The sequence below is a fragment of the Aphelocoma coerulescens genome, unplaced genomic scaffold (genome assembly GCF_041296385.1).
Source record: "Aphelocoma coerulescens isolate FSJ_1873_10779 unplaced genomic scaffold, UR_Acoe_1.0 HiC_scaffold_56, whole genome shotgun sequence".
Taxonomy (NCBI): Eukaryota; Metazoa; Chordata; class Aves; order Passeriformes; family Corvidae; genus Aphelocoma; species Aphelocoma coerulescens.
This window is the reverse complement of record NW_027183905.1, coordinates 569,708-591,518: the sequence shown is the minus strand read 5'-3', so window position 1 is coordinate 591,518 and position 21,811 is coordinate 569,708. Positions and strand designations below refer to the sequence as shown.

The window sequence follows — 21,811 nt, the reverse complement described above, 5'->3', positions numbered from 1 at the left end:
GATACAGTCAAAACCCATAGAAATTCATTGGTTCAATGTTCATTGGCCCCAAGTTACACAATTTTTTAAATATTGGGTTTCTTATTGGTTACTGATTTCTTTGCCTCCGATGCTAATTTGGTCCTCATTCTTGGTTCTTTTATCTCTCTTTCCCCAGACCAGGTCTCTCCGACCATGCCAGGAGTGATGTTTGGAGCTGATGGTCATTAATGGTCGTTAATAGTCGTTCATGGTCGTTATCTTTTGTGTATCTTCTGTGCTACTCCCAGGCTGTTGAGATGTTAAACGCATCACCCCTTGAGCGATGAAACAGTCCTTTGAACAGAAACTTCAATTCCCTTCCCCCGAAGCAAAGGCGAAGAAAACCCCTGACTAAAGTTACATAAAAATTTTAAACTCGGTGTATTTTCCAACACCAGTGCCCGGGAATGGAGATTCAAGAGGGCCCCAGGATCAAGGAAAATGCGGGCTCCCCAAAGCACCCTCCCAGGGGGGAATAGGAACTGGGTCAGGAGCGCTGTGGGAGAGAAAAGGAGGCGACCCTGGGAGAGGGGGATCCCCGGGGGGGCCTCACACGCTCCGGGTGGGACACGACCCCTGAGAACCTCCCCATACCTTCTCCCACAGGTGGAGGCCGAGCCCCAGCCCAGGCAGACAAAGCCCAACACGAAGCCCTGCCCTCATCCGGCAGCAGGTCCGGAGGGTCGGGGGGCCAGGATTCGGTAAACGGCGGCGGCTGCCGGGAAGGGACCGGGACGGAGTGAGACAGGCTGGGATGGGCTGGGACAGCCTGGGATACAGGGATACGCTAGGACCGGAACATTCTCGGACCAGAACTGGGGCAACAGCGATCATACTGGGATATACCGGAACCACACTGAGGGCTACTGGGAGCAACTGGAAGCATACTGAAGACAACTGGGAGCAGCTGGGAATGACTGGAAGTGATTTGAATCATCCTGGGACTGACTGGAATCATACTGGGAGTGACCAGAACCATAGTGGGGGTGAATAGGAGAAACTGGAACAATGCAGGGGGCAACTGGGATCATACTGGGAGCAGCTGGGCCTATGCTGGGGTCATACTGAGATCATACTGGGACTAACAGGGTCATACTTGGAGTGACTGGAATAATAGTGGGAACATACTGGGAGTGAGCGGGATCATACTGGGGGTGACTGGGAACAGCCGCTGAGGCGGCGGCGGAGCTCGGAGGCGGCCCCAGCGCAGGTGGGAGCCGCGCTCGGTTCTGGCGGGGCTCGGCGCTGGCTGCGGGCGGAGGGGGCGGCAGGGGGCTGGGGCGGGTTCGTTGTGCCGTGTGGGCGCCGTGTTCGCCCTGGCGTGAGGGCGCTGCGGGAGCGGCTGCCCGCGCTCTCCTTGCCGCTGCTGCCTCGGCAGGAGCCGGTGCCGGAGCAGCGCTGGCTCGTCCCGGCTGCTGTGGGTAGGACAGAGGTGGCTGCCCCGTCGCCGGGACGGTGCGCTGGGGCCGCCTCCGAACTCCGCCGCCGCCTCACCGGGCTCCGGCCGCCGCCGCTACGTATTCTGACCAATCAGCGTGCGACAAAGATGAGTGGCGGGAGAGTCAGCCAGTCGGAACGAGGGGCGGGCTCTGCACGCGGCACAGGCTCGGCCCCCTCTCCGTGCGGGAATGAGCGGGGATGGAAGAGGAGCGAGAGAGGGGATGGACGTAGGAGGAGATGGAGGAGGGCTTGAGGAGAAGAAGGAGCAGGAGAGATAGATGGGGAGGAGGAGCGGGAGGAGAAGGAGCCGGAAGACGATGAGGAAGAAGCAAGCCCGGGGCTCCACCTGTCACTGTTTCTGCAGTCCCCCCGCCTCCAGGAGCTCATCCTGCAGGTGAGCAGGGAGGGGAAGCTCGCCCCGAATATCTTGGGGGATTCCTGGGATTCTTTTTGGGAGGGGAAGGATATTTACAGTTTGCAGGACTTGAAACCTGAGCCACAAATGACGCTTGGGGGGATATTGGGGGTCCCCGGAGATGATTTTTTTTGGGTGGTGCCGGTGGCAGTTGCCGGCAGAGCCCGGGCGGTGGGCGGGGGCTGCCATCCCCCGTTATCGGCGGGGTTGGGAGGAGTGATGGCGACAGCGGTTTTGGAGATGATACCGAAATGGGCCAGAAAATCAACTTCCTAACACAAATTGAAGCGTTAGAAAGCAAGAATTTTTTATCAGTGCTGGACACACCCCGAGGATCTCTCCCTTAATCTGATGTGTGGGGTGAAACTTTACAACAGTTTGTTTATTCCATCCTGATCCGACATATTCATTTCAAGGCACATCCTGGCTAATCCATAAACATCACCATTCCTGGCAGTAGTTTCCATCCATCTGCCTCCTGCTCGAAGTCGTTTTGTGGTCCTGGAGGGCCATCTAAAGGGGTCTCTGGTGGTCATTCTCACTGAGTGCCTGGATATTACCGATGACCTTGCCTTGAACTTTTCTTTGCCCATGAGCTGTTGCCTCTTGTTCCATAACTTGTCAAAAGCCCGACTATAGTTCTCATTATCTGTTTCTCCACAGGTTCCAGCCACACTTATCATCCTGTGTGCACACCTTTACATCCTTGTATCTTTTTTACAAGTCTTTAGGCTCTATCCATCACCTTCAGGGGAACTGAACATTTTTATTCTCTGTGTTATTTATCAAGTGCCCCTGGGAGAGCCAGTGGAGGAGGAAGCCTGAGACTGCTGGCAGAGTCAGGACCCTTGGGACCCCAAAACCCCTGGCATCCTGAAGTGGGGACCCAAGAGAGCGGTGATCTGCAGGACCCATGGGACCCCCAGCAGCCCAGAGAAGGGGGACCCCCAGAATTGACTGTGAGATTGATCAGAGAGGGGCAACTGCTGGGAGGGTTTTTTGAGCTGAATCTTGTTTTGGAGGCTTCTGTAGACACAAAATGCCCAGCGACTTCAAGAGATGGATTTGGGCAGGGGATACACCCAACCCAATGCGCTCACCCCTTGCTTTTACCCGCAAAACAGGATTTCTCATTCCCAAGCGTTGGTTGAATGGAGGAGGAGGCTGTGAGGAAGATGCCCCGGGACCCCCAGGCAGGTGAGGAGGAAGTCAGTGCCCCTTTCCCCCTCTCTCCTGCTCCATCTCCCAGCCCAGCATCGCCCCCGGCTGCAGGACAACCCTGCTGCCAACGCTGTCCTGCTGGGGACGGACTGGGGGGATCTCCTTCCCCTTCCCTGTGGCACGGAGGCAAATCCCATCCTCTCCTTGTCCTTCCTCCTGCAGACAAGGAGCTGAGGACGGAGACCAGGGAGGACAAATCCCATCAGCAGAACCTCATGGAAGAGGCGGTTTTGAGTGGCTTCACAGCACAGGAATCCAACGGGGAGGAAAAGCCCCGGAGATCCCACAGGAGGAGGGGCTGCAAACCCAGCCCAGGGAACTGCGAGGAGGAAAGACCCACCCTGTGCTGGGAAGGTGGCCGGAGATCCAGCCTCTCGGATCTGGTGGAGAAGCCTTACAGTGTGGAGAAGCCCCACAAGTGCTTGGAATGTGGGAAGAGCTTCAGCAAGAGCTCCAGCCTGATCTGCCACAGATGATCTGCACTGGGGAAACGGCCTACAAGTGTCTGGAATGTGGGAAGAGCTTCAGCCATAACCCCCACTTCCTCACCCACTACTGGTTGCACACCAGGAAATGGCCCTGCAAGTGTGGGGAGTGTGGGAAGAGCTTTAACAACAGCTCCACCTTCACCACTCGCCAGAAGATCCACACTGAAGAACAGCCCTATGGGTGTGGGGAGTGCAGGAAGAGGTTTCAGGCCAGCTCGCATGTCCTCCTGCACCAGCGCACACACACAGCGGGGAGGCCCTTCCACTGCCCTGACTGCAGGAAGGGCTTCAACTGCAGCTCCAACCTCACTGTCCACTGACACACTCACACTGGGGACAGGCCCTACGAGTCTCCGGAGTGTGGGAAGAGCTTCAGCCAGGGCTATGCCTTGATCTCACACCAACAGAGCCACTGGAAAGGGAAGCCCTGCAAGTGCCTCGACTGTGGGAAGAGCTTCGTGCGCTGCTCCAACTTCACCCCCCGTCAGAGGATCTGTGTTTGGCAATCCACAGTGATCCTCGTTGGGCAGAGACCTGGTTATCCCCATTCCAGGCGGTCCATGTTGGGCAGTGTTTTGGATTTGTGTGGCCAGGTTTTTTTTAGGGGGGCTGGTTTTGGTTATTAATGTTGTTAGCAAAGGGATGGGAACAAAACAACAACGTATTTAGAGATTAGCTGATTTCTTACATGGATGATAAGCAAATATCAGAAATAAAGTATGTGGATAATAAGCAGATAACAGAAAGAAGCATAGAAAGGCAATGCATCAAATCATTACTACAGACTACAGCAAGTGATTAAGAAAAGGTACATTGGCAATTACCCCAATACGTTACCATCCTCCTGGTCTGTGCTTCAGGTGGGGAGCCCTGTTGCAGCGAAGGACCGGAGAAACCCTCCTGGTAATTGGGAAATCCTACACAGAGCATCGGTGAGGCTTCCAGTACTGCTGCAAAGGAGTCTCACTTCCCTAATGTTACTTGTAAAAGTGTATGTGACCAGATGTTTCTATTGAAACTGTGGTCTGGCACACCCAGCTGCTGGCCAGGTGCCCAGGCATGTCAAGCACCAAGGCCCCATCTTCCTAAAATTGCTTCTGTTGCTTTGAAAAGGTGCATGTGTTTGAGAGTTCACACAGAGGTCAACTTTGGTTCAGCCTCCACACAGGGCCTCTCACATCATTTGGTCCTTTGACCTCTGTGTGTATTTCAAGTACATGCATGTGGCACAGAGGTTCTGTCCATCTGTCTGACTTTATACCAAGTAACGCAATTAAATGTTGTCATTAGTACAATTATTATAAGCACAATTAAGATAGGGTGTACCAATACATCTCATGCCTTGGTGGCAGTGGGTGAATATCCAGAAAAAATGTCCCACCAATGATAGGCAGTTTCCCATTCGACTGGGACAGACAATGACAGCAGTTTGTCTCTCTAGGAGGTTGACGCTGGCCCGATGCTAGGCACACACCCAAGCCACTCTCTCACTCCCCTCTGCAGTGGACAGGGGAGAGGAAATACAATGAAGGGCTTGTGTGTCGAGATAAGGACCGAGAGAGATCCCTCATCAAAAACCATCATGGGCAAAACAGGCTCAACGAAGAGATTTAAAGTGAATTTATTACTAACAAAATCAGAGCAGGATAATGAGAAGTAAAACAAGAAAAAACACCTTCCCTCCACCCCTCCCTTCTTCCAGCTCTACCTCCCACCTCGGCAGTGCAGGACACAGGGAATGGGGGCCATGCTCAGTTCATCCCCGGTGCCTTCTCCCGCTGCTCAGGGACAGGAGTCGTTCCCCTGCTGCACTCTGGGCTCCCTCCCATGGGAGAGTTCCGCAGGAGCTTCCCTGACACGGCTCCAACCCACGAGCAGCAGCTCCCTGCGACCTGCTGCAACGTGAGTCCAGCCCACAGGCAACAGTCCTCCCAAAGCTGCTGCAGCGTGGGTCACTCTTCCATGGAAGGCAGTTCTCAAAGGACAGGTTTCTCCAGCCTGGGAGGAGGGAACCTCTCCACGGATCTCCCACAGGATCACAGCCTCTTCTCAGGCATCCCCTTCTTCTGGCATGGGGCTCCTCCATGGGCTACATGTGGATCTCTGCATCTCCATGGATCTCCAGGGGCTGCAGGGGCACAGCTGCCCCACCATGGTCTTCACCGTGGGCTGCAGAGGAATCTCGGCTCTGGTGCCTGGAGCGGCTCCTCCCCCACCATCTTCACTGACCTTGATGTCTGCATGTTGTTCTCCTCACATGTTCTCACTCGACTCTTCTCTAGCTTCTTCTCTAGTGCTACAACTTTTAAATTATTCTTAACTCTTATCACAGAGGTGTTGCCACCATTTCCAGCTGGCCCAGCCTTGGCCAGTGACATGCTCATCTTTAGAGCTACCAATGATTTGCTTTGCTGGACATGGAGGAAGCTTCCAGCAGCTTCTCACAGAAGCCACCGCTGTAGTTCCCCTGCTACCAAAACCAGGCCATGCAAACCCAATACACATGGTCACCTTATGGTCATCTCTTGGTCACAGTCATCACATCCTCACTGTCATCTCATGGTCATGGTCATGTCATGGTCACAGTCATGGTCATCTCATGGTCATTTCCTGATCACCATCATCTCATGCACATGGTTATCTAACTGTAACGGTCATCTTGTGAACATCTCATGGTCTTGATTGCCTCATGGCAATGGTCATGTTGGGGTCATCTCAGGATCACGGTCAGCTAATGGTCATCTCATGGTTGTGTTTTGTTCATCTCATGACCATCTCCCTGTTGTGCTCATTTCATGGTCGTGGTCATGGTCAGGGAACCTCTCTAAGATCCTGAACTCAGGATTTTGGGATACTCAGAGACCGCTGGGGACAATGAGGCCTAGCCTGACCCCTCCCCCCATTTCACTGCCCCTCCAGGAACCCAACGCAACCAAACCATTCCTGGGGACACCTCGGACATGGGACATGGAGTGGGAAATAAATCCCTGGGGATGGTGCTGGGTGCAAAGTCCCCATCCTGCTTCTGGTGTCCCCATCTTGCTCCCAGTGTCCCCATTCCTATTCCTGGTGTCCCCATCCCAGTCCTGGTGTCCCCAACCTGCTCCTGCTGTCCCCATCCTGCTCCCGGTGTCCCCATTCTCATTCCTGGTGTTTCTAGTCCCAATGTCCCCATTCCTAGTTCCTGGTGTCTCCAACCTGCTCCTGGTGTCCCTGTCCTCAGTGACTCCATTCCCATTCCTGCTGTTCCCATCTCTGTTTCTGCTGTCCCCATCCCAGTCCTCGTGTCCCCATTCCCAACTCCTGGCATCTCCAACCTGCTCCCAGTGTCCCCATCCCTGTCTCCAGTATCCCCATCCAAGTCTCCATTCCCATTCCTGGCTCCCAGAGAGGAACTGCCGGACACCAGAGGAGGGAACCAGGATTTATTGCCCAAACTGTGATATTTTAACACCAGAACTGAAGCATTGGGAATAATTGTGGTTCTTTGCTTTCAAACATGGGAAATGGGATGTTGATCTGCTGGGAAAAGCTGTGGGATGGGTGGGAGCAGCAGGGTGAGCTCTGCTGAATCTGAAGAGGAAAGGGACCAGATCCAGCTCTGTGGATTGCTCAGACAGTGATTACTGCCAGGATGAGAGAGGGTCACGGTGTCACCCTGTGCCTGTCCCCATCCCATGGGATGAAGGTGCCTGTGGAGTCCATGGAGAGTGGGAGCTGCTCCAGAATCCCACCTGATCATCCCGCAATCCTGCCGCAATCCTGCTCCATCCATCCCACCTGATCCTCCTCCATCCATCCTGCACCAGTCCTGCTCTGTTCATCCCACCTGATCCTGCCTTGGAATTCAGCCCTGATCCTGCTCCACAATCCCACCTGATCCTATTCTGGAATCCTGCCTTGATCTGGAATCCCTCCCTGATCCCACTCTATCCTTCCTGCCCCAATCCCCCTCTGGAGTCCCACCCCGATCCTGCTCCACACCTGCAGTCAAGCTCTAGGATTGTGAATCAATTCCTGTGGAAAGAGAAGATCCATGAGATTCCAGCATGGATCACACACTGGGATTAACCCCAGGATCCATCCTAGGATCCGCACAGAGGGGATCCAGACTGGATCCACCACTGCTACTCCCTGGCTGCTGTGTTGTATTCATTCCTCTGCCTCTGCCCAATGGAAAAACAGTGGGATCAGCACCCATGGTGGGGGATTCCTGGAACACCACGTGGTGGATCTATGCTCCTTCCTGACCCCCCATCCAGTGTGTTACTGGATTGGAGCTTCCAGACACTGAATCTGACAAGGAGGATGATGATGATGGCAGTGATGGACACAGTGACCACCAAGATGAGATTCCTGCTGGTTTCTGGCTCTGGGTGGGGCGGGATAGTGAGAAATGGGAGGGGAACCCCCATCCCACTGCTCCAAATTCCCAAATTCCCTGTTCCCAAATTCCCAATTCTCCAATTCAGCATTCCCAGCCTCACCCCAGGTGAAGATCCTGGGCTCTGGCATTCTGGGATGCTCCACCCGGCACCGGTACTGCTCCCGCTCCTCCAGCCATGCCTCGATGCTGGCCCAGGTGTGGAAGATGCCGTCGCTGTTGGGAACAATCCCGCCCCACTCCGTCTCCTGATCCCGGATTTCATCCCCCTTCATCCAGCTGACTGCGATGGTGCTGGGGTAGAATCCGTATGTGCGACAGGACAATGTCAGGATCTTGTGTTCCACTTTTCCTGAGACATGGACATTGGGAGGCTTTGGGAATGGGATAATGATGGAATTTATCCATGGAATTCCCATGGAAATGGGATGGCAATGAGATCCATCCACAAAACTCCCATTGGAATGGAAAGATGGTAAGATCCAGACATGGAATTTCAATGAGAATGTGATGAGGGTGACATCCATAAACAGAATTCCCATGCAAATTTTGCATTCCCAAATTGCACCCTCCCAAACCCACATTCCCAAGTTCCCCATTCCCATGGGAATTCCACCTCCACCTTTGCGCTCCAGTTCCTCCCACCTGTATCTGATGTGTTTCTTGAGCACTTCCACACAGGTGTGCTCCAGGGCATTCTTCAAATACTGCACTGTGATCCCATCAGATTCCCAGAGCCTCTTGGTGATCTGGGCAGTGCCATCAGCTGCCACGAAGTTCCCAGATCCCAGACTGAAGGAGATGAAATCCCACCTATCACAGCCTTGTGGGAAGGATCCACAGATGCTTCTGTTGGACAGGTCGCAGCTGCACTCCTGCTGCAGTGTGCAGAGACGTGGGTGGGGTGGGATTGGACTGTGGAGACACATGGAATGGTGTCCCAGCCCCATGGATGCTCATTCCAGCCCTATGGAGCTTCAGTGTCAGATGGAGACCCGTAGAGCCTCATCCTAGCCCCTTGGTGCCCCACAGATCCCCATTCCAGCCCCACAAATCTCCTCCTGCCCCTAGCTCCCTCCACTCAGCCCTGCTCTGGTTGTACCGGACCTGCAGCCTCTCCAGCTCACTGGGGCACCTGTCATTGATTCAGGTCTCGTTATCCCAATATCCCGGTCCAGCTCCGGCCACCATCCACAGCATCTACAGCTCCACCTGGCCCCACTTGCTGTCCTAGCACACGAAGGGGATCACATCCACGAAGCTCACAGCCAAGAATGAGGTGAGCCTTGGGCCGGGCTCTGACGCTGCCACTCACTGGTAACGCTGGGAGTGGAATGCTGGGAGGACATGGAGATTTGGGGGGTCTGGGGGTACTGTGGGGCCCGGGAGGGTGAAAGAAAGGGGAAACTGGGAGAGCTGGGAGAGCCAGAAAGGGGTTTGGGGGTCCCAGGGTCAAGGATAGAGGGGTGCAGGGACTGGGAGAGGTAGGATGGGGGGGGTCCAGAGGGTCCCTGTGCCCAGGAAAGGGGGGTTAAGGGGGCTCCAGTGTTGGGGAAAAGGGGTCATGGGGTGGGGAGACCCAGGATGGCCTGGAATGGGGGTCATGGGCCTCCTCGGTGTTGATGAAAGTGTGGGCTTGGGGCTGGGAAAGGCAGAAATGGGGATCCAGGCATTCCCAGGCCCAAGGAAAAGGGGGAATCCAGGGACTGGCAGAGGTGGGATGGCTGGAAAAGTGATTGCAGGGGGTATTAGTGAAGGATAAGGGGATGCAGAGGGTCCTGGTGCTGGGGAATGGGTGTTCAGGGGGGTCATGGTGCCCAGAGATGGAATTTCAGGGGGGTCCTGGTGGCCATGAATTGCAGTTCGGAGGGATCCCAGTGCCAGGGGCAGTCAGCGGTCGCCGGGCAGATTGTGCTGGCTGGCGAAGGCTGGGAGATGCCAGAGTGACTGTGGAAGGGTGGCAGGGAGGGGACGGGCCTGGATGCCCCCAGGATCCTCTCTGACCCCCCTGCAGGAAGTGCAGGGAGTGGAGAACTGAGGGGATGCAGGGATTGTCAGGGTCTGGCAGCATTCAACGGTCAAGGAAGTGGAACTGGGAGAGTTGGGAAGGGTCCAGGGTTCAAGAAAAGGAGGTGAAGGAACTGGGAGAGGCAGGATGGGGGGTCCAGGGTTCAAGAAAAGGGGGTGAAGGAACTGGGAGAGGCAGGATGGGGGATCCAAGGGTTCCTGGTCCCTGTGCCCAGGAAAAGGGGGTCCAGGGGTTCCCAGTGTAGAGGAAAGTGGGGTCTGGGGGGTGGGAAAGGCAGGAATGGGGGCCCTGGGGGGTACCAAGATCAAGGGAAAGGGGGGGGTCTGTGGGCTGGCAGAGGCAGGATTGCCAGGAAAGGGGGTGCAGGGGGATTTTGGTGCAGGGTAACGGGGTGAAGAGGTGTTCTGGAGCTGGGGATGGAGGTGCAGTGGGGTCTCCATGCACAGGGCTGGGGCATTCAGAGGAATCCCAGTCCTGGATAGGGGGCTGCAGGGGTGTCCCAGTGCCCAGGAATGGGGATTTGGGTTCCTGTATCAGGGAATGTGGGTTCAGGGGAGTTCTCTTTCCGGGAATCTCAGTTTCAGGGGGTTCCAGTGCCCAAACGTGGAGATTCAGGTGGATGCCAGTGAAAAGGAATGAGGGATCAGGGGGGTCCTGGTGCCCAGGAATTGCAGTTCAGGGGCGTCCCGGTCACCTCTTGTCCCCCCCTCCCCGGCTTCCTCAGGAACCCCAGGAGCACCCCCAGAGCCAGCGCTGCTCTACTGTGGCCCTGCCTGTCCCCGCCCCCAGAGCAAAGGGCATCACAGAGGGAGTGACTGGGAGCAACTGGGACCGTGATTGGGAGCCAGCTGGGGGCACACTGGGAGCATCTGGAAGATAATGGAGCCGTGCTGGGTGGACTGGGAGCACAACTGGGGCTACTGGAATCATACTGGGAAAAACTGGGACCACACTGAGGGTTACTGGGAGCAGAGCAGGGGCAACTGGGATCTTGCTGGAAGCAATTGGGGGTAACTGGGAGTGACAGGGTGCATGCTGGAGGCAACTGGGATATATTGGGAGTGACTGGGATCATACTGGAGGGAATTGGAACCTTCCTGGGCCAAGGGGGTGTAACTGGGAATGACCATGATCATGCTGAGGGCAATGGGATATACTGGGGATGACTGTCACCATAGTGGGAGCAACTGGGACCACACTGGGTGTGATTGGGAGTGACTGGATTCATAATGGGAGTAACTGGGAACATATAGGGAGTGTCTGGGAGCATACTGGAACTATACTGGGGGTGACTAGGATATACTGAAGCTGTACTGGAAGTGACTAGGAGGAGCTTGTACCATTTTGGGGGCAGCTGGGTTCCTACTGGGAGTAAATGAGATCATAGTGGGGGTGACTGGGATATACTGGGATCATAATGTAATCATACTGGGGGTGACCAGCACCATACTAGGAGTGGCTGGAGCCATACTGGAGGTGAATGGGAGCAACTGGGACCATGTTGGGATCATACTGGGAATGACTGGTTTCATACTGGAATCCTACTAGAATCATACTGTGTGTGATTGAAAGTGACTGAGGTCATACTGGGGGTGACTGGGAGCCAAATGGGCCTACACTGGGAGGAACTGAGCAGACACAGAACATCCAAGGAACATGGAATGGCCAGGGAACATGGAATGTCCGAGGAACAGGGAGCATCCAAGGAACACAAAGCGTCGCTCCCACGGCTGTAAAAGCTTGAGTAGAGTTTTTATTCCCGGGGAGCAGCGGCAGCTCCGCGCCCCCAGCCCGGGGGGTGGGAGCAGGGGAACCGCTGGCAGCACCTTCGGGGCACAGCCGAGGGCTGGGGGGCTCCTCCCCCACTTCATTTTCTCTGCCCAATTCAAATCATCCCCTCCCATTCAAATCCCCTCCATTCACATTTTCTCCCCACCATTAAAGTTTCCTTGCCCCAATTCAACTTTTCTCCCCAATTAAGCCCTGAGGCCCCTCCCCACCCCCGGCTCCTCCCGGCAGGACCCGGCCGGGACCTTCTGGAAACAGCAGCGGGAAGAGTTCCAAAATTCCTCATTACTTCCATCGATTTCCTTGGTTTCCGGGGCATTTTCCTGTGGCTGCTCCGGGCCATGGCTGAGGGGTCCCCTCGGGCTCCAGCCCCTTTCCAGCCCCTTTGCCAGCTCTTTTCCTCAGATGACCCAAAGCTGCGGATTTTGGGGAGCGGGAAGAGTCGCTCTGCTCGGGGGTCCCCACGGTGCCCCAGGGAGGCCCCGAGGCCGCAGCGTGGTTCCCTCGGGCCCCTTGGAGCGTTTGGAATCTCCAACTCTCAGCAATCGCTGTCCGTGGCATTCAATCCCCCTGCAGGGTTTTCCCCCAGACCGGCTTTCTTTCCAGAGGGTTTTGTGGTTTCGCTTTGAGCCGGGGCCTGAGGGCACCGGAGCGGCCGCGGGTGCCGGGGCAGGAAGGGCTGAGGGACAGCAGCGCCCCACAAACCTCCGGGAGGGGGACAAGGGCTGGAGGGGGCAAAGAGAGAATAAACACGAGATTTTAGAAAAAGAAAATTAAAAAATATAAAAGTAAGAATTAAAATAAGAATTAAAAGAAAAATAAAAGTAAAATAGAATATATATAAAATAAAGTATGAAATACAAAAATTATTGCAAAGCTTTTTCTGCTGGGACTTTTGGGTTTCTACTCTCTCACCTCATTTCCTGCTGCAGTGGAAACTGGGGCAAATTCCTCCTCTTTTTTCTTGTTTTTTAGGTGTGTGAGGAAAAAGAAATCATTTGTACCTCTATAAAAAGGGGTGCTGCTGGGTGGGCCCAGGACTCATCAAAACCTGGGGTAACACCCAAAAATGGAGAAAAGGTAGAAGAAAACGTTGGGAATTGGTGTTTGTTCCATGAAATGGTTTGAGTGTCCCAAGTCTGGGGGAAATGTGGTGGAAAAGGAGGGAGGTGGCGGCGGGAGGGAGGAGGAGAAAAATCCAAATCAAGTAAAATAAAACCCAAATTAAATTCAGTTCCATTCATTAGCAGGCTGCAGGAAAAGCTGGCTCTTGGCCCTTCCCAGCGTGAGCGGGGCCGTCCCAGTGGTCCAGACTTTTGGGGCTGTTACACTTGGGGTCTCTTTGCTTCTCCATCCCCATATTGAGGTTTCCAAGCCCTGGAGAATGTTGGGGGGTTTGGTGGCCTCTAAGAAGAGATCTGGGCTGGCACAGAGCAGAAAAAGAGTAGAGAGGGGACAGGGGAGACTGGAAAACACCTGGAATTGGGACAGTTTTGCCTCTAAGACCCTTTCCCTTGGTGGCCAAAATGGGCCCCAAGAAGCCCCAGGGGAGCCAACACACCAGGAGGGGGAGGCAAGGGCTGAGCCCTGCCTGGACCTGGAGGAGCTGAGGGCTGGGGGGACCCGCGGCCGCCGACTCCCGGCTCTGCTGAGGGCTGGGCATGGAATCAATTTCGGAAGGTTCTGGGTCCTCCACTCCAGGAGGTCACTGACCTCACCCCAGGTCATGGCTCCAAGATTTCAGGGCCCTTGGCAGCTGAGCGTTCCCGGCAGTGAGATCCATGGCAGGGACCTGGAGCGAGGTGTCTGCATCCCTGGTGAGGTTGTTCTGCAAGCCCCGGGGGCAGAGCCCTGCGGGAAATCCCTCTTCCCACCTGGATGTGCTGGGAGAGGCTCAGGTGGGACCCTGGGGGGCTGCTCCTGCAAGGACACCCTGGGGGCTGGGAGGCCACCGAGGGTTATTTGGCAAAAAGGGGCTTTTTAAGGAAGAATTCTCTTTTCCATGCAATTTTTGGTGATTCCTCACCTGGAAGAGCAGAGTCAACCCAAGGGAGGATGTTCCTCCCCACCCTTCCTCCATCCCAGCCACCAGTTGAGCCCTTGTGGTCACTCAGCTGCATCATCATCTTCCTCTTCTTCCTCTTCCTCCTCCTCCTCTGTGGTGACAGAGCAGGAAAAACCACAATGGTGTGAAAAGCTCCAGGACTGAGTCCTCGGTGTCCTTCAGCTGGGGATGGGGAAGACCTTGGCCACCCTTTTGAGTGTCTCATGGCTTTTTCTTCTCTCCAGCCCCTGCTGGCTCCAAGTTGTGTGTCCCCAGGACTGGCAGCTCTCCAAGGAATTGGGAAACTGGACCCAGGGCAAGAAAAGCTGTGAAGAGTGGGACCCTGACCTGGTGGTGCTCTGAAATGAGACAGAAATAGTCAACAGGGAGGAGAAAGCTTGAAAAGGATCCAAAAGTCCAGAGATTTTAGGTAGGCAGGGGAGCAAAAGGCACCTGGCAGTGGGACGGTTTGGGGCAGAGTTCAGAGCAGGGGGGGCAGTATTTGGCTGAGGGTGTCTAACTGGGGACTGGTGGGCAGCAACCTTGGCTCATCTCAACCTCCCATGGAGAGCCAGGAGCTGCCCAGACACAGGGGCAGGAGAAGGTGCCCATCCCAGGGTGGGTCACCTCAGCCTCCCTGAAATCCTTCTGGTGGAACTGCAGTGCAGCAGCCCCGGGGCCCTTTCCAGCCACTCCAAGAGGGAGCCGTGCCCCGGTGCCAACCCCGGGCTCCAGCATGGACACAGGGACCCACCAGTGGTCGAAGGCTGTGCCACTGACCCCCAGCAGCCGTTATCCCTCTTTTCCAGCCCAAACCAGGGGTCCACCTTTCCAGTGTGTAGTGAACCTCTGTAAAGCAAAGAAACATCAGGGTTGGGCCAGTCCTGCCTTCCCCACTTGCTGTTTCCCACCTGTGTCCATCCCCTACCCAGAGATGGGGCTTTCCCCAAGGTGTCAGTCAGCTCCTGACTCCAGCACTGGGAGTGGTTTGGGGCCAGGCAGGTTTGGGGCTGGTTTTAAACCCTTTTTGCCCCATGTTTCCCACCCTGGTGCTGGTGCAGAGGCTCAAGCCCAGTTCTCACCAGTTCATCCACTGGTGATTTTGTCAGCCAGTGAAGCTCCCAGGCCTTGCACCTTCCCTGACTCATGGGCAAGTTGCCCTCAGCCTCAGAAAAATAACAGCGTTTTCCTTGGAAACCAGGCCAGGTGTCTGGGCACACACGGGAGAAATCCGGCTGAGGGAATTGGCATCTCACAGAAACAACTGGGAAAGAGAAAGCAGAGTGAGACACGTGGGCAGCCCTAATAAAGCAGGAAAATAAGGTTTATTTATTGCTTTTTTCTGGAAGCTGAAAGTGGGAAATTGGGGATGATGTTCTTTGAAAAGGGAATGGTGTGACTGAGCGAGGAGCAGGTGCCTGGACCACGGCATGGGGATAAAAGGGAGTAACCCCCAAAGTGGGCTTTGCTTGGGGAGCACCCCCTGATGCTGGGAAAATCCTGGGATCCTCCTTCTCCCCAAAACAGAGGCACCTGAACCAGAACTTCCCCCAGGGGTGCCTGGGTAGGACTCACCACTCAGTGCCATGACCAGGCTGAAGCTGAGGATCCCCATCCAAGATCAGAGGGACGAGAACACACCATTTGTGGGATTTTTTCCCAGTCTCACTTGTTTTTGTTGGACCCTATGGAAGGAAAGAGCAGGAGAAAGGTGGGCTGTGTCCTTTCCTCTCTGCCTTGACTTTCTCTGCTGGAGCCTCAGTTCATCCTACACCCACCCAAAGACTCCATCCCCATCCCACTGGTGATGAGGGGATTAAAGAAGATTAAGAGGAAAAAAAGACAAAAATGGAGAGAGGAGAGAAAAAGACAAGTTTAAAGGCAGTTTAAATATTAAATAAATACATGTAGGTCATTGACTGCTCACAGGGAGCTGAAGGGTTTGCGAGGGGACAGGAGCCTGTTAAGGGCTCAGGAGCTGTTGCTGCCAGGAGGGAGGAAATGCACCGATGGCTCATAGCAGAGTCTGTGGTTTGAAGCTCTTTTCCAAACACCTGCAGGAGGAAAAGCACCTGAGTTTGGAGTAACAGTTTTCTGTTGAGGTTTCCTGTTTGTAGCTACTCATAAGCTTGTGCTGCTCAAAGGAAACCTGGCTCTGGTTCCTCCAGGGCCCAACTGCCCAGGAGCACAACTTGGTTCTCTGTCCCCGAGCCAAGGTACAGCAGCAGCTTCTGCTCCCTCCCGGGTCTTGTGTCATTTAGCAGCACGAAACATACGAATAAAAGCTCACAAGAACACGCCCTGATAAAAACAACGGTATTTCATTGCATGAATGAGCCTTGAAAGTCACATGGGGGCAGATCTTTTTGTCAGTAAACAGAGCAGGGGAAAGCACAGACACATTGCCTGCACAGGGAGTTCGCAGCAGGAAAACACGGAGATGCAGGATGTGCTCGGATACAATGTTTCCAAAGCAGCTTTAGGGTTAAATTCGTCAGTAGAGAGAAAAGAAAAAGTCCTAACAAAGGTGGGCTGGGAAGGGGTGGTTCCGGGAGGTTCCCGAAGCTCAACCGGAAAAAGTCCAGACCTTGTCCAAGCTCCGAGCTGGGTCTGAGCCAGAAACCAGTGGCTGGGAGAGACATCACTGCTGAAGGGCTTCCTGTGGCCAGAACTAAAGTGTCGAGTATCAAGGAACACCTTGAGGTTACAGAAGTCCCAGCGAACACGTTCAATTCCCTCATTTCAAGTTGAAAGCTCAGCTCCACTTGTGACTCTACTTTTTAACAATGAATGTAAAAATTCAACAAAATTCCCTTAGAAAGACCCCACGAAGGTTCATGTTGTGTGAGCTCCCTCGGGGCAGCCCCAACTCCTGCCCTGCTTTAGTCCCTCTCGAGCCCGCTGTGGTTTCCAGATGCTTCGCTCCAGCTGCCCCAAATTCCCGTGAATTGCACGGAACTGGAACAGATCCGAGTCCTCGTGGCTCGGGCTAAGGGCAGGGAGAGGTCACTCAGGGATCGCCATCGCGGCCACAAGAGCCCCGACGTGGGGAGATGAACTGGATTTGGGATGGAGCAAATCAGAACAGGAGAATGAGGAGTAAAATAAGTCTTGAGAAACACCTCCTCCCGAGCTCTCTTACCTTCCCAGTGTTAACTTTATCCCCTTTCCCTCTTTTCTCTGCCCAGCGGGGCAGGGAGAAGGGATGGGAGTCGCGGTCAGTTCGTGCCGCTGCTTCCCCCTCGGGGACAGGAATCCTTCCCTGCTCCGGCGCGGGGTCCCTCCCATGGGGTCAGTCCCTGCCCTGGCCAGCGGGGGGTCCCTCCCATGGGGTCAGTCCCTGCCCTGGGCAGCGGGGGTCCCTCCCCAGCCGTGCGGTCACTCCCCGGCCCGGCCCTGAGGCGCGGGGCAGTCGCGGGGCAGCCGCGCTCCGGCCCCGTCAGCGGCAGCGCCGCTTCGTGCCGGGCAGGAGCGGCAGAAGGAGCCGGGCGGCGGCGGGGGCTGAATCCCGGCAGGAGGAGAAGGAAGAGGAAGAGGAAGAAGGGGCCGGGTCGGCCTGCGGTGTCCGATGGCCGGGGAGCAGCGGGGAGGCCTCGGGGAGCGGCGGCGGGCGGGGCTCTGTTGGAGCCGCCCCGAGGGGTTTGTGCCGCGCCGGGTCCCTGAAGGAGCCGCTCCGCGGGATGGGCGAGCTGGGAAGGAAAGGAAATACAGAGAAGAGAATAAAATACAATCAAAGAGCCGCACCGAGAGGCGTCTCCCCCGCCCGCGTCTGAAGGAGCTGCACGGAGGGATGGGCCGAGGGTGAGTAGAATAAAATACAGAGAATGGAGTAAAATAGAATAAAAAACTGCACCGGGATGTCCCCGGCGCTCGGTGTCACTGAAGAGCCGCACGGCGGGACGGGCGCTGTCGGGTGTGGCCAGAAGGGCAGCGCCGAGGGGGTGGCAGGTGTGAATGGAATAAAACATTGAGAATAGATTAAAATGCAAGAAAAGCGCCGCAACCCGGGCTCTCCGCGGCCCCGTGTCAGCAAAAGAGCTGCCCCGAGGGACTGGCGGGGCGGCGGTAGAAGAGCTGCGGGGGGGGATGGGCACTGCCTAGGCTCGGAAGAGGCGCCCGAGGAGTCCCTGCCGGCCCGTGTCACTGAAGAGCTGCACCGAGAGAGCGGAGAGCAGCGGCGGCGGGGAAAGAGCCGCACCGGAGGGGCGTGGGATGGGAGGTGCGATCGGAATAATATAGAGGGAATAGAATAAAATATAATGCAAGAAACCGCACCGGGAGTGGCCGTGACACGGGGCTGCCCGTGACTGAAAGGGCCGCACCAAGGGACCATGCAGTATTGCTTGATGCCATGGGAAGAAAGGATTGAATGGATCAGTTGAGAGTTTCAGGGGTCTAAAGTTGACAAATCCACCCTTCCCAGGGAATTCCCAATGTCCATCTGCATCCTGATGGATGTCCCTGCCCCTGGGTTCATCCAGGTGCCCATGGGTAACCAGGAGGATGTGGAGACCCCAGCCAGGTGTCTTCCCAACATGGATCACCAGAACCATGGATCACCAAGGCTCTGCCCAACGGGGGTCACTGGGGATCATCTGATGGGGATCCTCCCACGGGGGATGGAGCTGGAGGAGTGCACGAAGCTCTTCCCACACTTGGGGCACTCATAGGGCCTCTCCCTGGTGTGGAGGTGCTGGTGGCTGATGAGGTGGGAGTTGCAGTTGAAGGCCTTCCCACAGTCAGGGCAGTGGAAGGGCCACTCGCCTGTGTGCATTGGCTGATGCTGGATGGGCAGCCTCCTGGTCTGAAACCTCTTCCCACACTTGGGACACTCAGAGGGCCTCTCCCCCGTGTGGGTGCACTGGTGGGCGAGAAGCTGGAAGTTCCATCTGAAGCTCTTGCCACATTCCAAGCACTTGTGGGGCTTCTCCCCATCCTGAGGCTTCTCCCCCAGCTCCAAGCTCCTCCTGGATCTCCGGCCGCCTTCCCTGCACAGGGGGGTGTCGGGGTCTCCTTCCCCTGCCATGGAGCCCTGGGAGAGGGACCCTGAGGGGATGCACGGGGTTTCCCTCGTCCTTGGTCAGCCTCGTTCCCCATTGGTTGTTTTGTGTTCCCCTGTGCAGGCAAGGACCCTCGGGTCCTGTGATTGTAGGAGTTCCTCGGCAGATCCTCAGCCATGCGGCTGGAGAAATAAAGATCTCTCTGAAACATCTACCAAGAATCTGTCTATATATATTTCTTTTCCACGGGACTCGTTTGGTACATCGTATTGCAGAATCCCCACTGTAACAAATGGTGAAGAGTTGCTGGCAGAACAATCCCCGATCCCTAAGCGACTGATGTGTGTGAATAAACCCTAGAAACTTTGGATTCCTCTTCTTGTTTTTGTTTTGCTATTCCATATCTAAACTATGGAGGAACTGTGGGAAGACTCTTGGCTCTCAGAGCCGCATATGGATATTTATCTTAAACTTGAAAAGATTCTTGAACAATAATTTGTAAATTTTAGATTAATTCAAGCTCAAAAAGAACTGAAACACTTACTTTAATGGTTGTTTAAGAACTTTTTCTATGTTTCTTGGGATTTAATTCTTACCAAAGATTTTTGGAACACCGTTTGGACACAGTTAATTTTTGAGTAAAAATATATGCCGATGGAAGAATATTTTCGTGAATATTATTTAATGACCGAGACTGTTGATCAATGTCAGCTGTGTCCTGGTGAAGGGAAGCCTGCCTCAGGGACCGTGCGACCCAGGCCACGTGCACCGAGCCCTCTGAGAGCATCAGCGAGGCAATTCCCGCACGCGGGCAGAGCCATGCGAGCCGCAGTGTCAGCGGCGGAGCGAGGCGCGTCGGGAGCGGCGCGGCCCGGCAGTGCCCGCCCGGCCCCGCGCAGCGTGAGGTGGAGTGAGCCCCGTGAACGCCCAACTGAGAGGGGTGGCGCGCGGGCGGCGGCTGGCGGTGGTGGCGGTGGAGCGGAGCCGCGCCCAGTCGAAACGCGCACTGGAGCAGAGTGCGGAGGAGTCATCACTCGGGGGCCCGGCTGAGACATGGGCGCAGCCCCAGGCATCGGCAGCGAAGCTGCAACCAGAGGAGGTGACGCACGGAGAACTGAGCGGCGTGGCCCGGCTCGACCCGCATGGCCCTGAGAAGAGCGCCCAGGCAATTCCAACACGCAGCGAGACAGAAAACAGCAGCCACTCAGAAAAAGGAAAAAGGTTTCAGGAATAGTAAAATGGTGTAAGGTTAAACAAAATTATGGTTTTATAACAAGATGTGACAACCAGCAAGACATATTCGTACATAGAACTGCTCTTAAAAAGAATAACCCTGAAAAATGCATCCCAAGCTTGGGAGATGGAGAGGTGTTGGAATTCAAAATTGTACTAGGTAGAAAAGGGTTACAAGCATCGCAGGTCACTGGGCCTGATGGTGTTCCTGTAAAAGGCAGTATATCTGCTAAAAATCGTAGTCATGTTAGACAATATCTCCATTGTAGGCCCCCCTTACAGTCTCCCTTTCCTAATCCCACCTTTCCCTTTTACCCTATGTCCTATTACCCCCAGTGTATTCCCAATCCTTTTTTTCATCCATGGTTTCCCTCACAAAACCATACCTTTGCCAATTGTTTCCCCAAAAATCCCTTTCCAATGCTGAGTGGGGGATGAAAAGGGGGAGGGAAGAAATTAAACCCTCTCCTGCCTCAGTTTCCCCACAAAGCATGCTCAGAGAGTTCTGTCTCCCTTCTGTCAGCCTTAAGATGTTCCACAGAATCTGTTTGGACATTTAAAGACTCCTGAGGGTGGCTTATTTTGTTTTGAAACTGTTCTTGTTGTTTTCAATGTTAAGTTTTACATCTGTTAAAATTAAATGGGTGAAATGTCGGGGTCTCCTCCCCCTGCCATGGAGCCCTGGGAGAGGGGCCCTGAGGGGACAAAGACGGGGTTTCCCTGGCGCCTGGGCAGCCTCGTTCCCCATTGGTTGTTTTGTGTTCCCCTGCGCGGGCAAGGACCCTCGGGTCCCGTGATTGTAACAGTTCCTTGGCAGATCCCGGCCATGCGGCTGGAGAAATAAACATCTCTCTGAAACATCTACCAAGAATCCGTCCATATATATTTCTTTTCCACGGGACTCCTTGTTTGGTACATCGTGTTACAGAATCCCCACTGTAACAGGGGGGCTCTTTCCTCCTTGCATCTCTCTGGGCTGCGTTTGCAGCCCCTCCTCCTGCGGCATCTCCGGGGCTTTTCCTCCTCCTCCATCCGGCCACGCCTTGGGAATGACAAATACTGATTTGGGGGGAGAAACAAGGAGTGAGCGCCTTGGGCTGGGGGTTCATCCTGCCCAGGTTCACCACCGGGCATCTTGTGTCTGTAAAAACCTCCAAACCACCAAGATTCAGCCCAAAAAACCACACCCAGGAGTCCCCCTTCTCTGGTCTCTCCTCTTTGAGGTTCTGAGGATTTCCCTTCCCTGTGGCCATTGGGGTCCCGTGGTTCCTGGGGTTCACCCTCTCCAAGGTCTCGCTGAGGGATGATCCAAGAGGTTTTGGGGGTCCCAGGGGTCCCTTCTCCACTGACTCTCTTCTCCGGGTTTCCAGGGACCCCAGGGGTTCCCCCTCTCCAGGCTCCTGCCTCTTCAGGGTGCCGGGGGTCTCCCAGCTCTAGTATCAGCCCTCTCTGCTCTCCCCACGCTGGGGGTCACATGTTCCACCCCACTGGCTCTCCCAGGGATCCCCAAAACCAATGTCATCCCTCCACCAGTACCGGGTGATTGTCATGTGGATCCCCAGGATTCCCTCAAGGGACATTTACAGCTCAGCTTTGGGGTCCTGCAAGACACAAATAAATCCTCCTCCCCTCCATCCCCCCAAGAAAAAACAGGGACAGGCAAAGGTATTTAGGGCTTGGATCTGGAATCTGTGAGCTCCAAAAACCTCTCATTAAGAAAATCCCTTCTGGGGACTCCACAATATATT

The 21,811-nt window shown here is 55.1% G+C and overlaps 1 protein-coding gene, 1 long non-coding RNA gene and 2 pseudogenes across 5 annotated transcripts; 2 read left to right on the top strand and 2 right to left on the bottom strand.

Moving 5' to 3' along the window:
- Window positions 1–21,811, top strand: part of LOC138101878 (class II histocompatibility antigen, B-L beta chain-like) — a 107,742-nt pseudogene that overhangs the window by 16,637 nt on the left and 69,294 nt on the right.
- On the top strand, window positions 1,607–4,313 carry LOC138101901 (zinc finger protein 660-like). 4 transcript variants are annotated; one of them, XM_068999656.1, is made up of 4 exons: window positions 1,608–1,855; window positions 2,540–2,835; window positions 3,001–3,073; window positions 3,260–4,313. In XM_068999656.1, the coding sequence occupies exons 3-4, from the start codon at window positions 3,028–3,030 to the stop codon at window positions 3,571–3,573; spliced, it is 360 nt and encodes a 119-aa protein (XP_068855757.1). In that variant the 5' UTR covers window positions 1,608–1,855; window positions 2,540–2,835; window positions 3,001–3,027; the 3' UTR covers window positions 3,574–4,313. The 4 variants fall into 4 exon arrangements, 3 of the variants coding, with proteins under 3 accessions (XP_068855757.1, XP_068855758.1, XP_068855756.1); XR_011147275.1 differs by having other exon boundaries at window positions 1,607–1,855; window positions 2,667–3,073; XM_068999657.1 differs by lacking the exon at window positions 2,540–2,835 and having other exon boundaries at window positions 1,609–1,855.
- LOC138101930 (class I histocompatibility antigen, F10 alpha chain-like) lies at window positions 3,650–11,446 on the bottom strand (annotated as a pseudogene).
- Window positions 12,252–17,115, bottom strand: LOC138101908 (uncharacterized). Its single transcript, XR_011147281.1, has 5 exons — window positions 16,973–17,115; window positions 15,406–15,515; window positions 14,913–15,094; window positions 13,813–14,189; window positions 12,252–12,511 (listed from the first exon to the last, which is right to left on the bottom strand). It is a non-coding gene; the product is annotated as an uncharacterized lncRNA (long non-coding RNA).